The sequence below is a fragment of the Rhamphochromis longiceps genome, linkage group LG16 (assembly GCF_057381845.1).
Source record: "Rhamphochromis longiceps isolate RC_006_pf linkage group LG16, R_longiceps_female_GT1.1, whole genome shotgun sequence".
Taxonomy (NCBI): domain Eukaryota; kingdom Metazoa; phylum Chordata; class Actinopteri; order Cichliformes; family Cichlidae; genus Rhamphochromis; species Rhamphochromis longiceps.
In genome coordinates, this window is record NC_140572.1 from 8,160,490 (window position 1) to 8,183,589 (window position 23,100).

General features: G+C 44.0%; 3 protein-coding genes across 5 annotated transcripts in view; 1 reads left to right on the top strand and 2 right to left on the bottom strand.

Moving 5' to 3' along the window:
• Positions 1–615: 615 nt before the first annotated feature.
• Positions 616–3,756, top strand: il17d (interleukin 17d). The gene is made up of 2 exons (XM_085384934.1): positions 616–1,485; positions 3,092–3,756. The coding sequence occupies exons 1-2, from the start codon at positions 1,187–1,189 to the stop codon at positions 3,405–3,407; spliced, it is 615 nt and encodes a 204-aa protein (XP_085241060.1). The 5' UTR covers positions 616–1,186; the 3' UTR covers positions 3,408–3,756.
• Positions 3,757–3,788: 32 nt separating this feature from the next.
• eef1akmt1 (EEF1A lysine methyltransferase 1) lies at positions 3,789–9,152 on the bottom strand. Of its 2 annotated transcripts, none has more exons than XM_085384935.1 (5): positions 9,069–9,152; positions 5,874–6,022; positions 5,558–5,640; positions 5,112–5,401; positions 3,789–4,864 (listed from the first exon to the last, which is right to left on the bottom strand). In XM_085384935.1, the coding sequence occupies exons 2-5, from the start codon at positions 6,018–6,020 to the stop codon at positions 4,731–4,733; spliced, it is 654 nt and encodes a 217-aa protein (XP_085241061.1). In that variant the 5' UTR covers positions 6,021–6,022; positions 9,069–9,152; the 3' UTR covers positions 3,789–4,730. The 2 variants fall into 2 exon arrangements, with proteins under 2 accessions (XP_085241061.1, XP_085241062.1); XM_085384936.1 differs by lacking the exon at positions 9,069–9,152 and adding an exon at positions 8,835–9,043.
• Positions 9,153–12,227: 3,075 nt separating this feature from the next.
• xpo4 (exportin 4) overlaps positions 12,228–23,100 on the bottom strand; it is a 60,800-nt gene continuing 49,927 nt past the window's right edge. For both annotated transcript variants that reach the window (XM_085383812.1, XM_085383813.1), the window contains 11 exons: positions 20,200–20,359; positions 19,873–20,042; positions 19,383–19,557; positions 17,824–18,030; positions 16,407–16,493; positions 15,820–16,000; positions 15,602–15,723; positions 15,374–15,504; positions 14,832–14,949; positions 14,611–14,703; positions 12,228–12,937 (listed from right to left, as the gene is read on the bottom strand). In XM_085383812.1, coding sequence (XP_085239938.1) covers positions 12,740–12,937; positions 14,611–14,703; positions 14,832–14,949; positions 15,374–15,504; positions 15,602–15,723; positions 15,820–16,000; positions 16,407–16,493; positions 17,824–18,030; positions 19,383–19,557; positions 19,873–20,042; positions 20,200–20,359 — 1,642 coding nt within the window. In that variant the 3' untranslated portion in view covers positions 12,228–12,739. The remainder of the gene's footprint in view (positions 12,938–14,610; positions 14,704–14,831; positions 14,950–15,373; positions 15,505–15,601; positions 15,724–15,819; positions 16,001–16,406; positions 16,494–17,823; positions 18,031–19,382; positions 19,558–19,872; positions 20,043–20,199; positions 20,360–23,100) is intronic.

Sequence of the window (23,100 nt, forward strand, 5' to 3'; positions counted from 1 at the left end):
AGCTGACATTAGCAGCGTTGTTACGTAGCTATTTGCATGTTATCTAAAGCAGGAATGTCAAACTTATTTTATACTGTGGACCACATGCAGCCCACATTGATCTTAAGTGGGCCGGACCAGTGGAACTCCCCTTTTTGTCAGTGTAAAGAAGTTTAACGACACTTTTAATCCCCGATTACAAGAAAAAGAAGTTCAGTTCCAGCAGTCTGTCTCAGTCTTTCCACACGGTAAACAAAAGCTGCTGTAGTAAATAAAAGAACAGTCATGCTGACAGACTGTTTGGGCTTAAACTGTAAGAAATGTGTAAAATTACAGAAGAAAAAAATCAGCTCCTTGGACAGGCTTTCCTGTAATTATAAACTAAACTCGCGGGAAATGTTCTTTTATTGTGACAAAAACAGAAATCTCAGTTTACAGTCAATAATGAAAAAACTTATGAAAACACATATAAAAGTCCAGAAATGTAAGCTCTCCGTCACATTTACTAAAGCAGTGGGCCGGACTGGAGTCTTTGCTGCCTCCCCCGGGCCTTATGTTTGACACCTCTGGTCTAAGGGATGGAGATGGTGCAAAGCCAGGATCCACATCCAACAGGCTGGACTTCCCACTCGCATCAGGATCTCCTCTAATAAACGCTGGGCTCTTTTTTTTTTTATTGGGGTCCAGGCAGGACTTTTTTTTCTGCCAGTGCTTCAGTGTAACTGAGCCTCTCTCTGGCTGCTGCATCAGACCGCCTCAGCGCTCAGTCGGGGTTTTACGCACACGTCGCAGGAGAAATGAGAACCAGACACTCCTCTGTGGTGTCTTCTCGTCATGGACACAAAGCAGCAGGTGTGACACTCACAAACTGTTAGAAAATTTCAAATTATTTGGCAATTATTCCTCCTGGCGACGCCGTGGATGTGTAGTGCCAAAAAACAAAAAATGTCTGCAGTTTTCCTGGTGGCGCGCCTGTTCCTCGCCTTCAGCGCCAGGATCGTGGAACGTGTGCGTGCCGCTGGCTTTCCAGCACTTCCAACTATTTGCTGGATTTTAACAGAGGAAAGTAACCCGTGAACGATCAAATCTGTTTTTACGAACAAACGTCACTTGTTCTCAGACACATTACTTAAGAACGCAAAGGAAACGTTCGTTTTTCGGTGGATGCGCACTTGGGCACAGCAACATCCTGAGAAGAAACGCGGAGATGCCCCACAGAGTCCACGTTCTGCTACTACTGCTGCTGTCGCTGTGTCGGCCGGCAGCAGCGACCCGGGTCAGAAACAAGACCGTCAGGACGCGGTCCTGCCTGGACATGCCGGAGGAGAAGTTGGAGGAGATTTTTGGACGGCTCTCGGTGGGAGTAATGAGCGCTTTCCATCACGCTCTGCAGCTGGAGCCGCAGGACAAACTTAACCTCACCTGCCCCACCACTGCACGGGTCCCGACCGACGGCAAGACCCGCCTCCCGGTCAACCTGCTCAGCATCTCCCCCTGGGCCTACAGGTGAGAGCAAGAGGGACACTTATCCGGTGCCAGTAACGCATTTACGTTTCATATCTGCTGGACACCGCTATGCTTAAAATAGCGACAAGGCGGCGATAAAAACATTTATTGGGATGTATTATGATTTAGAAACAACTGGAAGAAAGAAACCCGTGCGTGCTCACATATTTTATATTTAAATAACAGAACAGACTTTGTCAGCCGTGGATTCACGGTATAATTAAATTAGATATTTTAAGATTCTTCATTTGTCACATACATAATTACACGAGTACAACACGCAGTGAAATGAAATGTTTCCCGAAACGTGTCCTGAAAGGCGTTGCGCTTTCACAGTACCTACATCATGACGGCTACCGGCAACTTTCTGATTGCCTTTAATGCTAAACAAATACACGAAATACACTTTTTGAACAGACTTTGACATAAAGCAGAAAACATCAAAACAGGCTGAAGTACTATGTTAATCTCATGTAAGCGACAGAAACGCAGCAGCTCAGCTAAACAATGCACACGGTTTCCTAGGTTTAATTCAACCTTTTAAGTTCTACCCACATTTCTGGATATATCAGATTTTGTCCTTTTAGAAAAACTAGGTTTATTAAAGAAAAACATGTAACAGCTGATGATTGTTGAGTGTATTTTCTGGTGTGCATGGGCTCTCTCCGGGTACTCCGACTTCCTCCCACAGCCTAAAAATGGGTTAGGTTAATTGGTGAGGTGTGAATAGTGACCAATCCAGTCTCTTTCACCATGACAGCTGTGATAGTAAATGGATCAAGTCAACGGTAACATTTTCTTAAATATCTGAGCCAGACTGCTTTATTAATACCATCTGCAAAGAAGAGAGACAATGATCTCTTCTGCCAAAGCATTACCACCTCCTTTGGCAAAATGACAGCTGCTCTATGAAACACTTTGCGTAGCAGTTGAGCCTTTCAGTTCTTGTTTGGAGCATTTATTTGTTCCCGCAGAAGGCTTCTAGCTCTGGGAAATTCTTGGGCCATCTTCCACGCTCTGCTCTGAGACGAATGCTGGCCAAACCTTCTGCTTCTAGACCCTCGGGAAGCGTAAACTGTGTTGTTATCCTGTTACAGCAGTCATTCTGTAAACGTCTTACAGGCATTTAGTGCATTTAGTTCCGTTTGTCCCTTTGTCTCCAGATTTTCCTCCAAGATTCCTTTTTTAGTTATTGTGTCCAAAGTTCTGTTAGTTCTTCAGCCTACAAAACATGCTGCTGATTGTTCAGGATTTATTTACAAACTTGTGTTGAACTTAAGAACTAAGTGTTCCCTGAAGGTTATATTTGTGCAGGTATAGCCACCCAAATTTTCTTGAAGTACACTATTGTAGTCTATTTGCTTTTCTAGTAAGGCCTCCTGCCCTTTAACAGCTGGGGCTCCATCCAATATCCAATATATTAGGAAAAGGGAGGGATGGCATCAGTAGAAGTTCTCTGAGAGCTCAGATTTTGTCACAAGAAATTTTGCATGGTTCTTTTTTTTTCCAGGGAAATGTACAAAACAAAAATATCTTGTTTATATATACAGTTCATGTACCAAGCTGTTTCTGCCAGTGCATTGAACATCATTAAATACATTTTCAGGATCTCATACGACCCAAAGAGATATCCCCGCTACATCCCCGAGGCCTACTGCCTGTGCAAGGGCTGCCTGATCGGACCGCACGGCGAGGAGAGCAGTCAGTATCGCAGTACCCTGGTCTACGCTCCCTCCGTCATCCTGAGGAGAACAGGCTCCTGCGTCGGCGGCCGCCACTCTTACACGGAGATCTACGTCTCCATAGCCGTGGGATGCACCTGTGTGCCGCTGCTGGAGAAGAGGCCGAAGAAGAGCAACCAGAGCCTGCAGAGGAGAGAGCCTAAAGCCAGGAAGCTCTTTACTCCAAGAAAGGAAGCTTGACGGAAGCAGCACTGCTGCTGCAGAGAAGTTTTCTTTTGTTTGTTTTTTACAGCTGATTCGCTCGTGCTAGAACATTATGTCTGAAACGGAAGCCCCTGGAAATGTCACTTAAAAAGATAAGTTTAGTACAGCTTCAGCAGACAGATCGACCGACACAAGACAAACCTTTGAGTTCGAACTGGAGTTCAGAATTAAAACGCAACCATCTGTGTATCGGACAAACGCACTCAGATTTCCAACAAACTGAATGAAACTTTGACAAATACTACACCATAAAAACTGAAGGTCTGCTTCTGGCAAAAGTACAGAGGCACATGTTTTATTTAGCAACTCTCATACCAAGTAACGCAGATAGTTTTGCCTCTGCATGACAAGCTGTAGTAAAAAAAAATGGGAGGTAGTTGTTATTTAGGTGATCCAGACCTTTCAAAACAAAAGCAAACAACAACAGAGGGCCTCACTTCTGAATGAGCTGATCAATGCTGCCACCTGCTGCTGTACAACATCTGCAACTTTCTCAGGTGATCAGAGCAACAAGCCCACGCTTCATGTTACTCAGACACTTTAATAACAGCAAACATCAAATATTTGCGACTGTTACCTCACTTATCTGGGTAACTGTACAAACATACAACACTTGTATGTTTCCCAGTAGAGCCCAATTGTTTAACAGCTGAGCTTTCTGAGCGGTTAGAAAATAAACGTTCTTTAGAAAAATTAAAAGTTGTTCCTGCTGCCTCTTTAATACTAAACAGCTGATGTACTCGTCACCCTTCTGGGTGTTTGCTGAACGGGGTGATGTATTCCCGTGAACTCTTTTCTTCTACTCGCTCATTTTGCCACCACAGAGCTGACCTGACCAAAAGTCTTTCATGATTTAGATTAAATAACTAACAGTAATCTGCTCTGAATTGGTATCAAAACCTGAGATGGACTAGACTTTCAGATTTATTACTTAAAAGCTACTCGAGCAGTGTAGCATTTAAAAACAGTGATTAACCCAACTTTCAGTCTCTTGTATGAATAAACCATGAAAAACACTGAAGCTTACATGAACCATAATGCCTCTTATCATCTTTTTGTTCAACCTTTGGTCTTGAAATAAAGTCCATGTCTTCAAAAGTTCCCGCAACCAGTCTGAATCACAAACTTACAGTCATCAAACCAAAGCCCAGACATCAGGACGGCGAGACACTGGGATTATTTTTTTCCATTCTCGGTGTATTCGTGAAGAGAACGCTGATCTTCATGTGAGATGGTTCACATGTCGCCCCTCCCCCATGAGCTCGGAACGAAGCGTCGATCTGATGGACGCCCGGCTCCTCAGCAGGACAGCAGGCGGGACGGGTAGTTGACAAAACAGCGGAACTCATTGGACAGGTTCCTGTTGTGTTTGGGAAAAAAGCTGCACATTTTTACATCCAGGAGATCTTTTGCCAGATTCTCCATGATGGCTCCTGTTGTTGAGAAACACCCCAAACACCACATGTTAAAAACACACCAAAAAAAACTGTTTAATACTAAATTTCACATCTAATCTAGTTTTTTTTTAGCAGCTTGTGCCGCTCGTTCATTGTGACATCAAAGAAGCTAGCATTTATTCTTGACTCATACAGACAGACTGTGTTGTTAGACGATGATCAGAGGCTTCTCTCTGTGAGGAAACTACTTATGTGCCATCATCAGAGCTTGTTTGGGTCTCACCTGTGCACAGCAGCACTTTGCCTTTGCTCAGGTATTTGATGGTTTGGGTCACTTTGCTCAGACACTCCTCGGACAGGTAAGGCGGGTCAGCGAGGACAATGTCGAAGCTGTGAGGAGACACGCTGTCCGGAAGAGACAGCGGCTTGTTGTAGTCGTAGAACACAAAGTCCTCTCCGTAGGAGGCGAAGCGGCGGTCGTACTCCAACACCACGGCAGACACCCGATCTGAACCGTCCACCACACCCTGCTTCAGCTTCTGGTACACGCTGGGCGCGCTCAGGCATGCTATCCTGAGAGGAAAGCACAAAGTGCTCGCCAATCAGCAAAACCAAACGTCGATTCTACATGGTCACAGAACTCAAGCGTATTTTTTTTCCTGTTTCACTAAATCAAAAACAGCTAATGACATCCGGGCAGCGTGTTCATGTGGGTGTGCGAGGTTTTACCTTCCTCCCTCTCCAGCCTCTCGTACCGCCTCCTCGGCTAACTGTGTTGCTGTCTCGTCGCTGTACCAGAACTGACTCATCCGCTGGTGGACATGCACAGACAGACATCTGTTACCGACATTCACGTTTCATTAACTCCGTCACATTACTGCGATTTACTGACAATGAGCTGAATTAAACCCTCCAAATAAAAAGGTCTGTTTCACTCTTTCGTGCAAATCTGGTTTAGAATTGGTCATCCTTGTGATTATTAATGGTTTGTCTTGTTTTAATAGTTGAACTTCTTAAAAATAAACACAAAACACCGTAAACTCACCCAGTCCTCCTCCACGGCTCCCACAGCAAACTGGTCTGTGGGTGCAGCGCTGTGATCCGTAACAACCTTCGTTTCCTTGTAAAACTCCTGCAGGGCGGCCAGAGTGTGAGCTGACAGAGTGGGAACATCGTCATCGCTGTCGCTCATGGCTGAAGGAGCAGGACAATGCAGATTATTTGTCAGCGTATGTTTCAGGAATCTCTGAGCAGCCAAAGCTGAGCAGACCGCTGTAAACACTCAGTTTCAAACACTTTTTCTATTGAATATTTGAAAGGTCATAGAGGGGGGATATCTCAGCTATCTACTGGTTCTGTAAGCAAGGAAATCTCACCCACCCACTATTCAGACCCTCTGTTTAAAAGGGGTATTAGCTGTTTGCTCATAGGGTTGTAATCAAACAAAGACAAATGTGGCTTTAATCTAAATAACATTCACTCCAGAGAAAGGCTATTTCAGCATCTCACTGTGTCTACAATCTCTAATGACCACCTCATAGGAGCTGACTCCGGACTACTAACCTTCTTGATCTGAGTGCAGCATTTGATATTATATCCCATAACACCCTTCTGGACAGACTAGCTTCTACTGGAATCACTGACAAACCTTTAAACTGGTTTGAATCCTATCTCTCTGGCCACACTCAAAAATGTCCCGTCCATTTTCAGTTATTAACAATGTTCCTCATGGATCTCTCCTGGGCCCTCTGCTATTTATCCTCCTCTACTTCCTCTTGGTCATATCTTCCATAAAGTTAACATTAGTTTCCATTGTTATGCTGACACCTGTCTACCAAACCTAGCAGCACTCATGTGCCCAGGGCCATCTGTGTTTGCCTCTAGGAAGTCAAATCCTCATTCTCCAACAGCACTCTGCAATTTTATCAAACTAACCAGTGTTAAAACTGCACTTTGTCTAAAAATGTAACAATTTTTCCTCAGTTTCTGCCTCACTACAGGTCAAGAGTCTGGGTGTTGTTCTTTTTTCTTTTCTTTTTTTTTGTGTCCCGTTTGGATCTTTAGCCATCAGAATTGTTGTCTTAAGGCCAAGAAAGATGCCAAGCGAATTTATTTTACCAAGTGGATCATCATGGCCTTGCCATATTGGTCCACTTGATTGACCTTTATTATAATTATGTATTTATTTTACATACTACAAACGGGACAGACATGACTGGGGGATAGGACAGGGAGAGAGAATGAAAGAAAGAGGGAGAGAAAGAAAACCAAAGGGGAGAAGAGACGGTGAGAAGGGGGGGGGGGGGGAAGAAAGAAAAAGAAACAAAACACCTGGATCACCTGTATGGAGAAAAAAAACAGAAGAGAAAGCAAACAACAAAGAGCAACATAATAAAAAAAAACAGCACCATCACAATAAACTAGCTAGCAGTAGATATCAGTAGATACTAAATAATAAACGATATTGTGCAGCACGCAAGATAGACAGCGCACAATGTGCTTTGAGGCAGCAGCCAAGAAAGCTGTAGTCCGCGTCTGTGAACACCCGTGTGTACACCTGTGTGGATCAGCATGCTTGTATTCCAAAGGTTTCTCCATGTAACGATCTGCTAGGGAGTGTGGGGAGCCACAGCCCCGTCCACCAGGGCATGAAGCAGGTATGGAGGAGATCCAGGCCCCAGATATCACAGAGGCCCCAGAGTACAAGGACCCGAGGAGGACCACCAAAGGGGGGGGGAACCGTGCCACCCTCCTGGGAAGAGCTGAGTAGAGCCCCAAAGGAGAGGTCACCCCGCAGCTATGGAGCAGAGGGGGTTGCAGTGGCGTGCCCGCGGGCTCTGCCGGCAGCCAGCTGTGCCAGAGAGGACCGAGCTTCAGGCCCAGAGGCCAGAGGCCTGAGGGCATCCCACCCCCCGGAAGGAGCCCAGCCGGGCCACAGGCGCCTGGCCCCGCCAATTGGCCACCAGGAGTGAGCCGGTACATACATGAGCGCCCAGCCCGAGTCGACAAGAACCACCAACACACCAACGTCTGAGGGCATCAGCCACCGGCAGGGAGTGTGGTGAGGGGAGATAGGCCTCCGTACTTTAGAGGGCCTGAGATGTACCCAGAGAGGTTGAGTCTAAGACCCAACCTGACATATAGACACAGACGAACAGGCACACGCGGACACAGACGTGCATTCCCACCCCATATACACAACCAAATACTCGGCACTCACCCAACGTGTAGACAGACACAAATAGACACTGCACAGACAGTCGCACTCCCCAAACTGGGTGTTGTTCTTAACAGCACACTTTCCTTTCAAGCACACATCAGTGACGTCACACTTTGTAACATTCATCGCCTCCGTTCATCTCTCACACCTAACAGTACTGCCATACTGATTACTGTAACTCTATTCTTTTTGGTCTTCCTCTCAAGCCCCACTCCCAACCTGTCATGGCAGATGCCGCCCCCCCAGCCTAGTTCTGCTGGAGGCTTCTTCCTGTTAAAAGGGAGTTTTTCCTTCCCACAGTCGCCAAATGCTTACTCAAAGGAGGTCATCTGATTGTTGTGGTTTTCTCTGTATTGTTGTGGGATCTTTACCATATAATATAAAGTCAGTTAAGGTGACTGTTGCTGTGGTTGTTGGCTCTTTATAAATAAAACTTAATTTAATTAAATTGAAGCCCATTAAACTTCAACTGGTCCAGAACTCCCTCCATTATTTACGTCACACTCCTTCAGCAGCTCCACTGACTTAAATACTGTAGTAATATCTTTAAGGCTGTAGGCAGCATGAACTTTTGCATGCCCACACACACATCTGCACTTATAGATCTCCTACCATTGGGTCTAGAGCCTCAGCAACTCCTTCCCACCAGACATCCGTAACAATTTCACATTCTGTCTCAGTCTGACTGCTTTCCACCTGTTACATTGTGATTTTACATTTACCCTTACATTGTAAGCTTGTTTTGACTCGATAGACACATTTTGGTTCATCCTTATTTTTTTTCACCTTATGTGTAAGGTGATGCCCCTCCTTTCCTGTCCCTTGATGCAAAACTTTGGAGAACATTTCTTTTTCTTTAGGGTTAGTGTCCTCACAACGAGGGAAAAGCGGCATTTCAAGGCCGAATTAAAAGATCACGTGACAGAAACGGACCCGTGGGTCAAAATTAACATCGCCGGTTAAAGGTCCACGAGACGAGTCTGTCGACCCTGTTCATATACTGACCCAAAAGAAACATACCTGATCAGTAGCTGCTTCCAGTCTGCACTTCTCTGTTGTCAACACGTGAGTAGTCGCAGAATAATGACGCAATCACTAACGTAGCTACAGCTTCAGTGCAGCTGGAAAGAAATCCAAATCGAGTCGATTTATCAGTCCACAGATTTACGAGAAATTGTGTATTTTATCATAAAAACAATTATTTTTTAATTTAACTATTTATTTATTTTTTTAAAGAATCCACTTGGTTTATTGTTTCTCTTCTCTTACATTTTATGAATTCATTAATTGAAGCTCCACCGAGTCCCACCTGACTGAAAGCCACAGCTCGGTGCTGTGACAGATCAAATGTTGGTTTAATGATCTGAGAAACCAGCTGACTTAAACTGTAGAAAAACGCATTTGTATGTTTTGTAGCAATCGACAGCTGTTAATGGTTTAGTGGATGCGGTGAGAAGGATGTGTGTGGGTAAATATGTGAATGTACATGACTGTGTGTGTGTGTGTGTGTGTGTTTAAGGTACTACAAAGACTATACTGATAAACAACAAAGAACCTTCCTCCTCAGTCCCAGCTAAATTGGCTCTATTTATTTATTTAAAATACATAACTGTGCAAAAGCCCTGAGCAACTCTCCACTTCTTTATGTTTCTCTGGGAAAATGGGAAATAGGTGCAGTGATTTATTGAAATATCTGGACACATAGAAAGAAATACATTTGCAGTCTTCATCACAGCCTGAACTCTTAGCCAAGCTCTCTTGTAATTTCTTTAAGTAGTCTTCAGGAATCGTTCTCCAGGCTTCTTTGAGGACATTGGAAGCTCTTCTTTGCATGTTGGCTGTCTTTTGTTCTATGTTAAGATGATCCCACACGGCTTCACTATTGTCACTACTGGCTAAAATGCAGCCCCAGAACATGAAAGAGCCTCGGGCATGTTTTACAGATGCTTGTAGATATTGTTATACCTATCTTTTGACCTCCATAAGTACTGATGACAATGTTAAACACAACAAATTTGCGATCTTGATCGGACCCATTGTCGCTGATTTTTAGTCCAGTTCTTGTGTAATTTGTCATGCTTCAGTAGCCAGATGAGCTGAAGATGCACTGATCCACATGAAACTCTCAGGTCAGGACTTTTATATACCGTTTTTCTCCTGTAGCTGGGCTTCGTTTTTCAGTCTCGGCACTTCTTTGGTCATCCACTTTTTCAGTTTCCTAATTTTTTTAAGGACACTCTGCATGCCATGTTGAAACGTGGCAAGTGTTTTTGGGAATCTACTTATTGCTGGAAGAGGTAAAAAAATAAATAAAAAAAATCTCAAGAATACTGCCTTAGGGATAAATATAAAGTAATCAGAATTGGTCCCAGGACAGAACCCTGTGGAACTTCATCATTCAGTGCAAATGTTGTTCTGTGTTTTTGTTTTAAATTTAAACAGAACATAATAAGCAGAACACTTTTTAATTTGTTATCACACAATTTGTCCAGCAGAATGACTTCCACGCCATTGTTTATGATCTTCTGAGCTGTCTACAGCACCTGTAGCAGAGCAGCATCACAGCAGATGGTGGTGTGTAGTCCTGGGTCGTCTTTACAGTAAGCTGGAAACAATCCATGAGCTCTCTTCGCAGGTTAATGGAGTTGCTGGGTATGTACACACACATCTACAAGACCCCAAATATTCTCAATTTTGAATATTCCTAAATTTTGAACCCCCATCAAACATTTACCCCTGAAATTCTCTACTGGTTGGTTCCAGCTATAATAAAATGTGAAGCTCACTACAAACCACAACATTTATAGTGTAACAATTCAAAATAAGCTGTAAATATAGAAAGATTTCTACTTTCTACTCTGTTTCTGAAATAAAACCTTTTGAGGTTGTAAGCACTTCCATACTCTTGCTAAAGCTAAAACCACCCATTAACTGATTCCCAGGATCCAGAAAGAGATGCTTTCTCAACAACATTAATACTAACTCAGTCGGATACGTATTTGTAAAGACCAATTTAGTCTTTTCTTACATTTGTAAAGAATCCTTCCAAAGATTCCTGGATCCAGATCACTTCTGGATTGGGCGATCCTCCACTTCTGATCATTTCCTTTAATGAAAATCTTTCCATAATCTTTTAAAGGTTCACAAAAAACAAAGACTGATCAGGATGTCTTGAAACGTATCTGCCTTCACAGTCTGCAGACTCAAAGGTCTGCTGTAGAACAATCGACAAATCAACAGTTTACTACAGCCAGCGCACATGTCAAAGAAAGTACAGAAGCCAGGACGTTTTATACAATACGTTTATGTACACTTTACACTTCATTAACAAAACAGCCATCTACAATAACAGGGATAGGACTGTGAACGAGGAGGGTTCTGTCTCCAACATAATGCTTCAGCAAGTGGCTCTGATCCTTTTTATTTGGTTTGTTATTGCTGTCCTTCAACTCCAACAGTCTCTGTAATATCCAGTGTGTGTGTGTTGAAGAGTGATCGGGTGGAGGTGCTGCTGTAGAAAAATACTAATAAAATCATCCTGCTAAACTTTCAAGGCGCCATCTGTCTCTGGCCTTCACGTGTCCAGAGGCAAGGGGGCCACAATATAAACTAAAATCCAAATAGGAAGGGAAAAAAAAAAACAACTATATCAAACAGCAAAGGTCAACAGCGAGAAAATTGCTCCCTCTTTAGCTGAATTCATACATTGTTGAACTCGTACATCTCTGCCTGCCTTTTACTGGTGTATAAAAACATTTCCGTCATCTTTAATTCCCGTAACGTACATTTCTGAAGGGTATCAGCCTTGAAAACATTATATATTTATAGATATTTACACCCTTTAGTCAAACACAATCTCAATTTGGTTTTCTGACGTTCCCAACAAACAAATGTCCTCCTGTTCAGAGTGCATCAGCAGCCTCAAAGACAGCCGGCCACACCTCATGCTTTGTATGTCTTCTTAGGTTTTTGGCAGGCACAGTCCTTACTGGTTGTCATTTTTCGTATGGCATGATTCTCTCTCCTTATAACACACAGACGCACATAGAGAACAATCGGCAGAACAAAGGCACTCTGGGAAGGACTGGGGTGACGTGTGTGTGTATTTGAACTAGGGTGGGTTGGCCCCTCTAATGCCTCTAACTGCATACAAAACCTGAACAGCAACTTGTTTTGCCCTTAGTGTCGCTCTCTATGTTCCTGTGTGTGTGTGTGTGTGTGTGTGTGTGTGTGTGTGTGTGTGTGTGCGCGCGCTCCAGAAAGATCCAGGCACATGAGGAGGGGGAGGAGGAGCAGGAGGAGGTGGAAAGGGAGGACACCAGCAATCATCGGCTGCTGCTTGACAGTCCGTGCTCAGTTGCTTCAGTCTAACATGAACCTCTGAGTCCATCTGCTCAGCAGTTTAGTCTCCACAATTAGCTCCTCCTCCTCTTCATCGCGTCTGCTGATCGTGCTGGGCAGGCGGGTGAAACAGTAGGAAAGGGGGGGGGGGGGGGGAGGAGACATCCAAGGAGGTGAAAACAGGGTAAACATTCAGGCATGAGATCAACCGGCCCCAGCTGCCAGAGAGGTCCTCCGAGGCTTTCAGCCGTCCCTTCTACCCATAGTTCTCAGGGATGAAGCAGGGGGCGTCTTTGATTGGTTGCTTTTCAGAACGACGATGATTAGAGGCCGGTTTGGTTTTCCAGTGGTTATTTCACGCAGAGCAGGCCGCCGACATTGGCTACAAACTCCTCCAGGCTTTTGAGGAAGGCAACCTTCTGCTTGCGGTCCATGGTGGGTGGCGTGCTGCTGGCTGTCAGCTTGTTGAAGGCGTCGGCTAACCGCTGGTAGATTATGGCGTCTCTCTGAGAGGACAGCAGGGTCTCAACCAGCTCCGAGTACTCCGCCTGACATGGAAAACCAATGTAGCATCAGATTAGTGTCAAACGAAGGCAAGGGTTAAAGCAGATAGTATTATCCCTCTTTCATTATAATACATTGAAAAATTGTTTTAATTTTATAATTTATATTGTTAAAAAGAAGAAAACATACACAAGATTCAATGTTCCAGTTTACAGTGTAATCCACTGCAGCGTACACGTCATAGTCACATGTCGGTATCTCTGCTTGCAATTCTGTAAAATTTCCCAACTTTTAAATAAAGTATTCATTATTTTATAAAAATGAACACTAGTAGTTTGCAGAGGATTTAATGAGAAAAGAAGTGGAGGAGTTCAAGTATCTCGGGGTCTTGCTCACGAGTGACGGGAGAGGGGAGTAGGAGATCGACAGACGACGGACGCTGCACCGGTCCTTCGTGCTGAAGAGAGAACGGAGTGTAAAAGCGAAGCTCTCAATTTACCGGTCGATCTATGTCCCTACCCTCACCTATGGTCATGAGCTGTGGGTAGTGATCGAAAGAACAAGATCGCAGATACAAGTGGCAGAAATGAGCTTCCTCCAAAGGGTGGCTGGCCTCTCCCTTAGAGATAGGGTGAGAAGTTCAGCCATCTGGGAGGGGCTCAGAGTAGAGCCGCTGCTCCTCCATATTGAAAGTAGCCAGATGAGGTGGTTTGGGCATCTGACGAGTATGCTTTCAGGGCATGTCCCACCGGGAGGAGGCCCCGGGGCAGACCCAGGACACGCTGGAGAGGTTATATCTCTCGGCTGGCCTGGGAACCGCTTGGTGTTTCACTGGACAAGCTGGAGGTGGTGGCTGGGGAGAGGGAGGTCTGGGCTTTTCTGCTTAGGCTGCTGCCCCCGCGACACGGCCCCGGATAAACGCAATGGATGGATATTCAGAAAATAGATTTAATGAATATTAGTTGTTTACTGTCATGAAAATAACATCCAAAATGTTTTATCTTTGGGTATTAATGTCATGTGGCCTTTTAACTGCATTTGTGTATGTTTGTTTAGTTGTCACTATACGCTAAAAGTCAGTATTATAAGTATATAAATAAATACATAGTTGGAATCTGCCTATCTTTCAACCACTTTATGCCCGATGTAATAGCTCTGGTTGAAAGAATAACTACTCGCACATCACAAAACTGGTCAAGTTTTTGTGCAGCTGTGTTTTTGCAAACTAGCCACTAGAGGGCTTCTTGCGTCATTTATGAAACTGTGCCTGCACGCCAGGAGCAACTCAGGTCCCAGTAAAGGGATTTTCTTACATATACAGTTGTTACTTTTAAAAATGTGCCGTCACATTTAACTGTAAGGCAGAAACAGAAAGCCAGCTTGTTTCAATCATTTGCTAAAAGCGCACAAAAAAGGAGGAAAAAAACCAAAAAGCTTTATGTCCAGTAATCAACACATTTTTGCCACTGAGTAAAAGTCTGTTAATAACGGCACAGTTGTGGGTTTCAGCCTGAAGCACTTCTGTATTTGATGAAGCCCACATTTTAAAATGCTGCTTAGAAAAGAAATTCCAATTTAGAAGCTGAACAAAAGCAGAGCCTGGGAACCTTCAAAAAGAAAGACCTTCAGCATCTTAAAAGCCTTCATTTGTTGCACAGAACAAGAGAGGGAGGGAAAAAAGATTTTCACTGAGCTGCATGCACTGTGTGTTACTCACCTGGTGCAGGCACACGAGTGTGTAGAGGGCTTCTCCTGCCGCCACGGTCATCTCTGTGTTGTGTTTTTGCAGGACCAGCATGTCAAACACCAACTGAGTGCACAGAGGACGGCGTGAGCTGGTGTGCATTTGTTTACTTATTAGTACTCCCCCCCCCCCTTTCTTCCTTTATAAAAGTTTTATTGTAATGCTGTCATGACAACATGAAGTGCGTATCGTACCTTGAGGAAATGACGGGTGGCGATAAAGAGAGGAGAGTCCTTCTCCTGGTTTTTAGCGCACTGTTCAGCCAGAGGAGACAGAGCCTCCAAACACAGCTGGCTGATTTCAGAACTCATCCTGAAACAGATGTTAAGGAGCACAAACTATTTTGACAAAATCATTTTTGCCTGTTGACAGGCTCGTCCACAGCTGCAGCAGGCAAACAGGAAAACGACTAAGTGCAAGAAAAGAACAAATCTCCCGTGGTGTGGCCTTCTGAGTATTTAGAAAGATTGTTGCCGTATTCCAGACAACATCTATGTCAACAGTTCTATGTAATTATGTAATTATGCAGGCTACATACTGAACTTAAAGGATAGAAAAAGGATCCTATTCCACTAGTATCAAACCAATATCAATACCAGCGTTGAGATCAATGCTATCGATATTTGGATCAATCCGCCCACCTCTACAGCCAATATGTGGATATTCTACAGATACTGGATATTCTCTCATAAATCCCACCATAACAATCAATACTGCTGGCACAGCAAGAGGATACGAGGTCATTCCCAGCTCCAGGGAGAACATGAGGCTCTTGAAGAGGTCTTCTGGCAGCTGTGGGATCTTTTCTGGAAAGATCTCACAGATGAAGGTGATGAGTTTGTAGTACTGGTTACACAAAGAGGGGAACTGGAAAATAACGAGAACAGGATCAGCGTGAGCTCACATATGTCACAGACATGATATTATATCAATATATAAAGAGACATCCGTGATTATGTTTTACCTTGAGCAGGTCCTGAGACATGAGCGGAAGAACTATATTGACACCATAGAGAACGACATCTGCAGCGGATACTGTTCGATTGGATGCTGGTGTTCCCTGGTCTTGATTTCGAAACACATCATCTAGAACGCACAGCCACTTGGTCAAGTTTAAACTTTAGCAACGTCTTCTTTTTAAGAGGAAAAATACGCAAAATCTATTTTTTTTAAAAACCTCACCTGTGTCGCTGAAGTCGATGAACTCTTTGGAGAGCAGGTTTGTGAGCAGCTCCATGATGAGCAGCAGGTCCTGGTACTGGTCCTCCTCGGCCGTGGCATCGCTTCGCTTCCTGCTCTGGTTGTTTTTGGAGTAGACCTGCAGCAGCGTTAGGCACGCCTCGTACAGCTTCATGGACTTGGTCTGAATCAGGAGTACACAAGTGACCACTATTACAACTGTGCTTCCATGACGATAAAAATGCTAACCTACAGCCTCCCAGTCGATGCCTCTATGGTATCAATTTGAAAACCCTAGGTGACATCTTTCTCAAGTGATTGTGTTTACAAAATCCTCAGGAAAACAGACCTCTGACCTTAGTCTTGAGGTCAGAGTCACCAAGTTTCAAAGTGATCCAAGATTTGCGTTAGATGGTGTCAAATTGAAAATCCTATGTTTGGTTGCCAGTGCAGTTTTTTCCTTCTTCAGAAATATATTAAGTGAGTCTTGGACATACAGTTGGAGTTTGTTTCTATGCCAGATGGAAAACCACCAGCATTTTATACTTTAAAACCTTGTCTGCAGGTAACACAGTGGAAACGTCTCTCACCTCTCCCAGGTAACAGATCTGTTTGTGAGCCACTTCCACAAAAACCTCAATGATGAGGTTGATTGTTTCCGGTGTGTTACTGTAAACCTGGGTGACAAAAGAAAAAAAAAAAGGTGTTGTCAGATCAGATTCAGGTTTTAATTCAGCTCAATAGAGATTGACAGACCACGTGACTTTTGCACATTGCATGCTGGGAACTCGTGGCAAAACAATCCAAGTACCGCATCAAATGCAAGCATTTGCAGCACCGCAAACCTTCATTCTCCGGTTCCAATAAATTCTTGCTTTTTCTTTGCCCCCCAAAAAAATTATGTACAAAACGAAGGAGAACAATGCCGGTCCGTACAAAGACAGACTCAACGAAAAGTCAAAGAAAAGATACGAGGAAAAAATCAAAGGAGTGAAAGGGTCAGACCCTTACGAGCACACAGAGGGACAAAAGACGTTAGCGTGCTGCCCAACTTTCACCACGCTCATATTTATAATTATACGGTTCTTGGAGTGAGTGCACACACTCATGAAGTTTAGTAACTTCCGGTCACTGCAACAAGCCCAGGTACAGTTTACCGACGGATGGGTGCAGGACCTTGAAATGCACCGTGTAGAACGAAAGACCATCGTACGAACAAAGGTAAGTTTACCAGTCTCACAACTCGTCTTCATAAATACACATTCCTTAACCGTTTATTAATATAACCTTTGAGCTCAACGGTAATTAATTAGCAGTGGAAATAATTTCTGGTAGCATCACAGAAATGTAGCAGTGACAATAATATTGTATGCTGTAATCGTACTGGGCAATTAGTGATACAAAACAACTGTTTTATCCTGTGAATAAAAGTATATGTTTTTGTCAATGTACCATAATAACAGAAGCGAAACGCAATATTGTGTCAGGACAATTCACTATTTATGCACAATAAACAAAGGAGCATAGCGCGACAATTTCTGTTCAGCGCCAGACTTAATTGGTGATATAGGTTACAAGCATGTTAAGAAAAATGACGTTTTAACTACTACAAAACACTGACCTTTGCCAGTGTTTTGCTTGGAGCAGACTAACATGTGAGCTGGAGTGTTCTGGGACGTTATATTTGGTATATCCAGGCCATCCGTCTCCTCTTTGTTACTTCGGAAACATGGCTTGAACAATTTCTCTTCAACGACGTAATCCGATAACAACCGATCTCTTTACCCGTCGGCTTCCCGTGGCTGTCATGCGACCGGCTATTGCAGTTAATAATACAACAGCTTCTTGACATTTTTGTGTTTCTTTTTATCGCTGTGTAACTGAGTTCAATTGAAAGCCTGCGTGCGCTAGTACCTCTTGCCACGAGTTCCCAGAATTCTTTGCGGTTTTACCCCTGAGTGACGTCACATTTTCAATCTCTATATCTACAGGGTTAGATTCTGTTACCTCCATGAGGCCAATGCAGCTGGACAGGAAGTCCATGAGGAAAGAGAAGAGCGAGGCCACGTTGTCGATCTGCGTCGCCTCTGCGATGCCACACAACGCCTCCAACGTAGCGACGATTTCCTGTTTGACAGCTTCTTCTTGGCTGATCTGAGCAAAGTTCTCTTGGTTGATGAGGTTAAGAAAACGCTGCTGGAGCGGGTGAAGCACCTGCAACGACAGGCAGAAGGTCAGATGGCGAGACAGTGCATTAGAGCTACAGAGTATTTGACTACCGGTATAATATAGAGTCACTGGCCACTTAATTAGGCACAACTGTTCAACTGTTGCTTGTTAGCAAAAAGCGCAGCAACCCATTGCACTTGCAGATACTGGCAAAATAACCTTCTTAAGTTCAACCGAGAATGGGGATGAAAGGTGGTTTATGTGACTTTGAACATGGCATGGCTGTTGGAGTCCGACGTGCTTGTTGGAGCATTTGAGAAACTGCTGACCTAGCAGGATTTTCCCAACAAAACCATCTCTGGATTTACAGAAGATGATCCACAAAAAAAGAGGAAATTCTCTGGGCACATATGCCTTGTTGATGTAATGTCAGGCTCACCAAATTTGGTGATGAGTCTCAATTTCTGCTGTGATGTTTCAGACTGGTGATGGTGTAACTGCGTGGAGGATATTCAAGACCCTCCTTGTAACCCTTTAAAGGGTTTGCCTGAACTCAATCAAACAAAGTGACTTGAACAAGTAGGATAAAAGAGAATTTTCTGTCCATGTAAACAAACATCACTACAGTAGAGATCAACCAAAGCCGTGTTTGATCAGGTGCTTCGCTCTACTTCCAAACACAGAGCGATCTGACTTCAGACAGAACAGCTGTACGGACCGACAGCTGCGACCTCACTCCTACACTCACCATAATTACTTTGGAGTCATTGTGGCTTTGCACCCCCGTTTACTACTGTCAGCTTATTAAGAAAAGGACCTCCAGGATCACGGCGAGGATCAAGTTATACACACGGGAGAAAGACTAAACGCAGGAATATTATCGACTTCATCCATCTGTCCTAATCCTCATAGCTCACTGAACTCTGTGCAGCTCCTCATCTCTAAACAGGACTAAATAATTTGATTTTTTTTTTTTGAAAGGATTTTTTGTGATTTTTAGAGCTGTAATGTTAAAAAGAATTGCAAAAAGCTTTGGCTTGCTAGATTTGACAGACGATGCTACAAAAAGATAAAACTGTGCAAGACGAAAGAAGTAGTTAGAGAAGCAGGCTGCAAACAAACAGATCAAACCCACTTTATACGGGAAAACAACTTAATGCGTCACAAGCACTTGAAACAATTATCCGATGCACAGAGACACACACTGACTGCTTCTTAGCAACGCCGCTCATTACCAAAATGTCACGGCCTTTTACATTTTACTCTTCTGCTAATTCTCCTGTTTCACTGTACTAAGACTTCATTTACTTTGCTCCCCCCCCCCCCAGTGCAACCACTACTACTAAACAATCATTAATCAGTAAATCACTTAAGTACTTCTACACGTATCAGCACACCTCAGCCCAGTACTGCTGCTTGGCATCAGAGTCCATTTGTGCAAAGCCTCCCAGGACCAGAGCCTTCATCAGAGTCCTCTGCACGGAGCTGGACAGCAAGTGGAGAGGTGGGCTGCGGCTGGCAAATTGCTTCGCCAGGTTCCACCAGCTCTCACACTGCACCACGATGTTTGCCCTGAATGGAGAGGGAGGCAACGGGTCTGTTAGAGTCTGACGATCCACTGTGACTCCTGCCCAGTGCTAACCAGAGAAAAGAATAGATTTTCTTATAAAAATCTGCATTTATCAACACAAGATGTGAAGGGAGATGTAATATTTTTGAAAAGCAAGCAAACATGCTCATGGTTAAATTATATGTGGTTATATTATGTGTAACAAATGTGTCATTGGGGAATGGGAAGGTCATCTAAACATTCAGTTTAAATACTGAACATTTATTTCCGATTACCTGAAAACATTATTTGTCTATCAAAGAGTAACATGTTCTTACCTCTCCCGCTTCTCTACCAGCGTCACCAGCAGCTCCACGGTGTCGTTGGCTAGCTCAGCCTCTGAGCTCCACACGGTCAGGTTGTTGATCACCTTTTCCAGGAGATATCCCACAATCCACTGGGCCCCCTCTGTGTCGGCACCAAACGCTGTGCTGAGGGGGATGCTGATCTGAGGAAGGGTAGAAAAGGATGAGCTGGATAGAAGACGACTGCCTGCTTTATGGCCATTATTGGAGAAAAATACCAACTGGTGCAAAAATGTGTATTACAGCGACAGTGTAGAAAAGATCTGATTGATGAAGCGATCGGTTAGCTCAGCCTTATACCTGCCCATAGAGCTTCTCGTCCACGAGCAGATACGTCTTAGCCCATCGTCTGAGGAACCACACGATGTCCTTCCCCATTTGCGGGCTCAAAAGCTCCGTCAGATTCGCTCTGGTTGCCCTGGACTCCACTTCTGACGTCCTCAACACCGCTGACAGCAACCTGAAGGCAAAGGAAGTTGGATTTAGAGCTTCACCGCCATCTTTTTTTTGTTTTGTTTTTACAAATCCTATCCGTTAACAGCACCTAGAGGTATATTTGTCACACAAAAGCACCCTACACAGGTTTCACAGGTAGTCCAGCTCCACCAGGATGGCATATCAACATCCGCCATTGCCAGGAGGTTTGCTGTTTTTCCCAGCACAGTATCAAAAGCATGGGGGACATTCCAGGAGACAGGAAGTTACTCAGGAGAGCTGGACAGGGCCGTAGAAGTCCCAAGAAGGAACAGAATGAGCACTGCCAGAGCCAAAAAATTGACCTTCTGCATGACACTGTTGCAAATGTCTCTGATCAAACAATCAGAAAAAGACTTCATGAGGGTTGCCTGAGGGCCTGAAACCCTCTAATGCAGACCTTCCTAAAGTGTGGGGCCATTGCAGGGGGGGTGCGGCATGAAAAGGGAAAAAACAAAACACAACAATGCTTGGACACTGCTATCACGGGCGCCCACACAAACGCAAAGCAGGAGAGGAAGCATCGCTGAATATGTTTCCAAACCAACTTCATTCTAAGCCAAAGACTAGAAAATATGGTGAAGCATGTCTGCCCTTTGGTTTCACCTGCACAAGTGCCGAGGTAGGTCTCCCTGCAGAATTGGTCTTTCCTTTGTAGGGAGCAGCGCTGGGCTCTTCAAATCACAGACAAACAGGATCCCACATTCTTGATTTTTAGTTCACAAACACTTGTAATGACTAACTACTCCTGACATTTTGGAGATGTTTGCTCTTTATACAGTAAAGTTACAGCAGGATACAAATAATATCAGGCTGATCCTGTCACGATTTGTTCCCCCGGTTCAAATCACAGACAAACAGGATCTCACAGCTGTTTATGTTTTTAAACCCATTTTGCACAGAGAGGCACTTTTTGAAAAATGTATTGATAGCAATGTTGAATATTATTACACAGGAAAAAACAACTACATGTAAAATAATCACACCGTGACGCCTCTGCCTTTGTAAACGGAGGGACAGTAACTGCGTGTGTGTAAGCGTGTAAAACCTGCAGATAGTCAGATTAACAGTATTTTGTTTCTGCAATTCCTCTTATGTAAACAATAACGTGGCGCACAGCGTGACGTGAAAAAAGGCACATCCCTTTGACGCTGCGTGACGAACTCTGTATTCCTCGTCCACACGGAAACGCAAAAAAGGAGTTTTAAAAATCTCAGTTTTCGGTGATTTGAAACGCCGTTTCCGTGTGGACGACACAGCTGCGTTTACAAAAATACCCGTGTAGGTGCGGACGCAGCGTAAAAGAGTTAGTAGTTTATTTTATTACTACCTGTAATTTATTGCAGTTTACTTGTATTTGCTTAATTGTTTACTAAATGTTTGAGGTGTGAAATAAACTGCAATGGAGCAAAATATGTGTGTGTGGTTGGAGGATGTGTTTGTGCGTGCGTGTGTGTGTGTGCGTGCGCAAGGGGGGGCGCGAACATTTTTCTGTAAAACAAAGGGGGGCCCAGCGAAAAAAGTTTGGGAACCACTGCTCTAATGAGTCCATATAAGCAGACTGGCATTTGTCATTGATTACCAGAATTGGCAGGCCCACCACTGGCACGCTGTGCTTTTCACACACTGAGCAGAAGTGACAGATGTGAAAAGGTCTCGAGAAACCACGGAGAACGTCACGCTTGTAACCGTTTAACATGGTTCAGCATGTTCAGTGTCTTTATTTCTATCCATTTTGAGATGGCCAATAAATATACCAATGTTGAATATACAGCTCTGGAGGAATTAAAACGCAACAAGGAGACTATGGAGAGACTGTGTAGACACTTTATACTTATACCCTGTGCACAGGCATATTTAATGCCTGGCCATTGATTTTATTGTTAGCAACGAAATTATACCCCACCGCTACAGCAAAATGATCACATATCAGCTGATGATCCTCTTGCTGCCCGTGTGTTAAAGAGTAAGCTTCCCAGTCCACACACACACAATACAAAAGGACAGAGAGACAGAGGGCTTATAGCAGCTTACAGGAGGACAGTGCACAGTTTCACATTGTTTGCAGAAAACAAAACCACGCTGACATTTATGGGGCTGGGGTCGCCCGCTCGCTATTGGGAAACCTGATGCCATCAGCCACTCATATCTGCAATCCACCACACACACACACACACACACCTATACACAATGAACAATCTAGAAAAGACAACAGCACCATGACCTTCAACAGACAACATCAGTGGCTGCTGTGAATGTCTATTGTCGTCACTGTGATCACACACACACACACACACACACACACACACACACACACACACACACACACACACACACACACACACACACACGAATGCCTTTAAACAGACGAGCATCCAGTGCAATGATAAAGCCTCCGAGCAGCCCAAGGCTCCCAACACTGCAAGCTGCACAGCTAATAGATGCTAAAAAATAAATCCTATCCGGTAACAGCTCCTAGAGCTATACTTTGCATGCTTGAGCGTATTTAATTATCTGCTGGTGTATTTTTAGCACCAACATTTTGCACTAATGTACAACAATCCCAGAGTAACAACAGTGCGACACAGAAACTAGAAAAAATGACTGAGGTGCTGCCGTCGTAAAAGAAAAAAAGCTGGAAATATCAGCCACCCTCAGTAAAAACTCAAATATTTGTGAATTACACTGATGCATGTTTTGTCATACGTGTGCATTTATATTTAAAAG

What these genes read in the sequence shown, in the direction of transcription:
- il17d (XM_085384934.1), top strand. Translation starts at nt 1,187, where the DNA reads ATGCCCCACAGAGTCCACGTTCTGCTACTACTGCTGCTGTCGCTGTGT. An exon ending in ATCTCCCCCTGGGCCTACAG is followed by an intron (nt 1,486 to 3,091) that starts GTGAGAGCAAGA and finishes ATACATTTTCAG; the next exon opens with GATCTCATACGACCCAAAGA.
- eef1akmt1 (XM_085384935.1), bottom strand. Translation starts at nt 6,020, where the DNA reads ATGAGCGACAGCGATGACGATGTTCCCACTCTGTCAGCTCACACTCTG. An exon ending in GAGCCGTGGAGGAGGACTGG is followed by an intron (nt 5,641 to 5,873) that starts GTGAGTTTACGG and finishes CATGTCCACCAG; the next exon opens with CGGATGAGTCAGTTCTGGTA. An exon ending in GAGGCTGGAGAGGGAGGAAG is followed by an intron (nt 5,402 to 5,557) that starts GTAAAACCTCGC and finishes CTTTCCTCTCAG; the next exon opens with GATAGCATGCCTGAGCGCGC.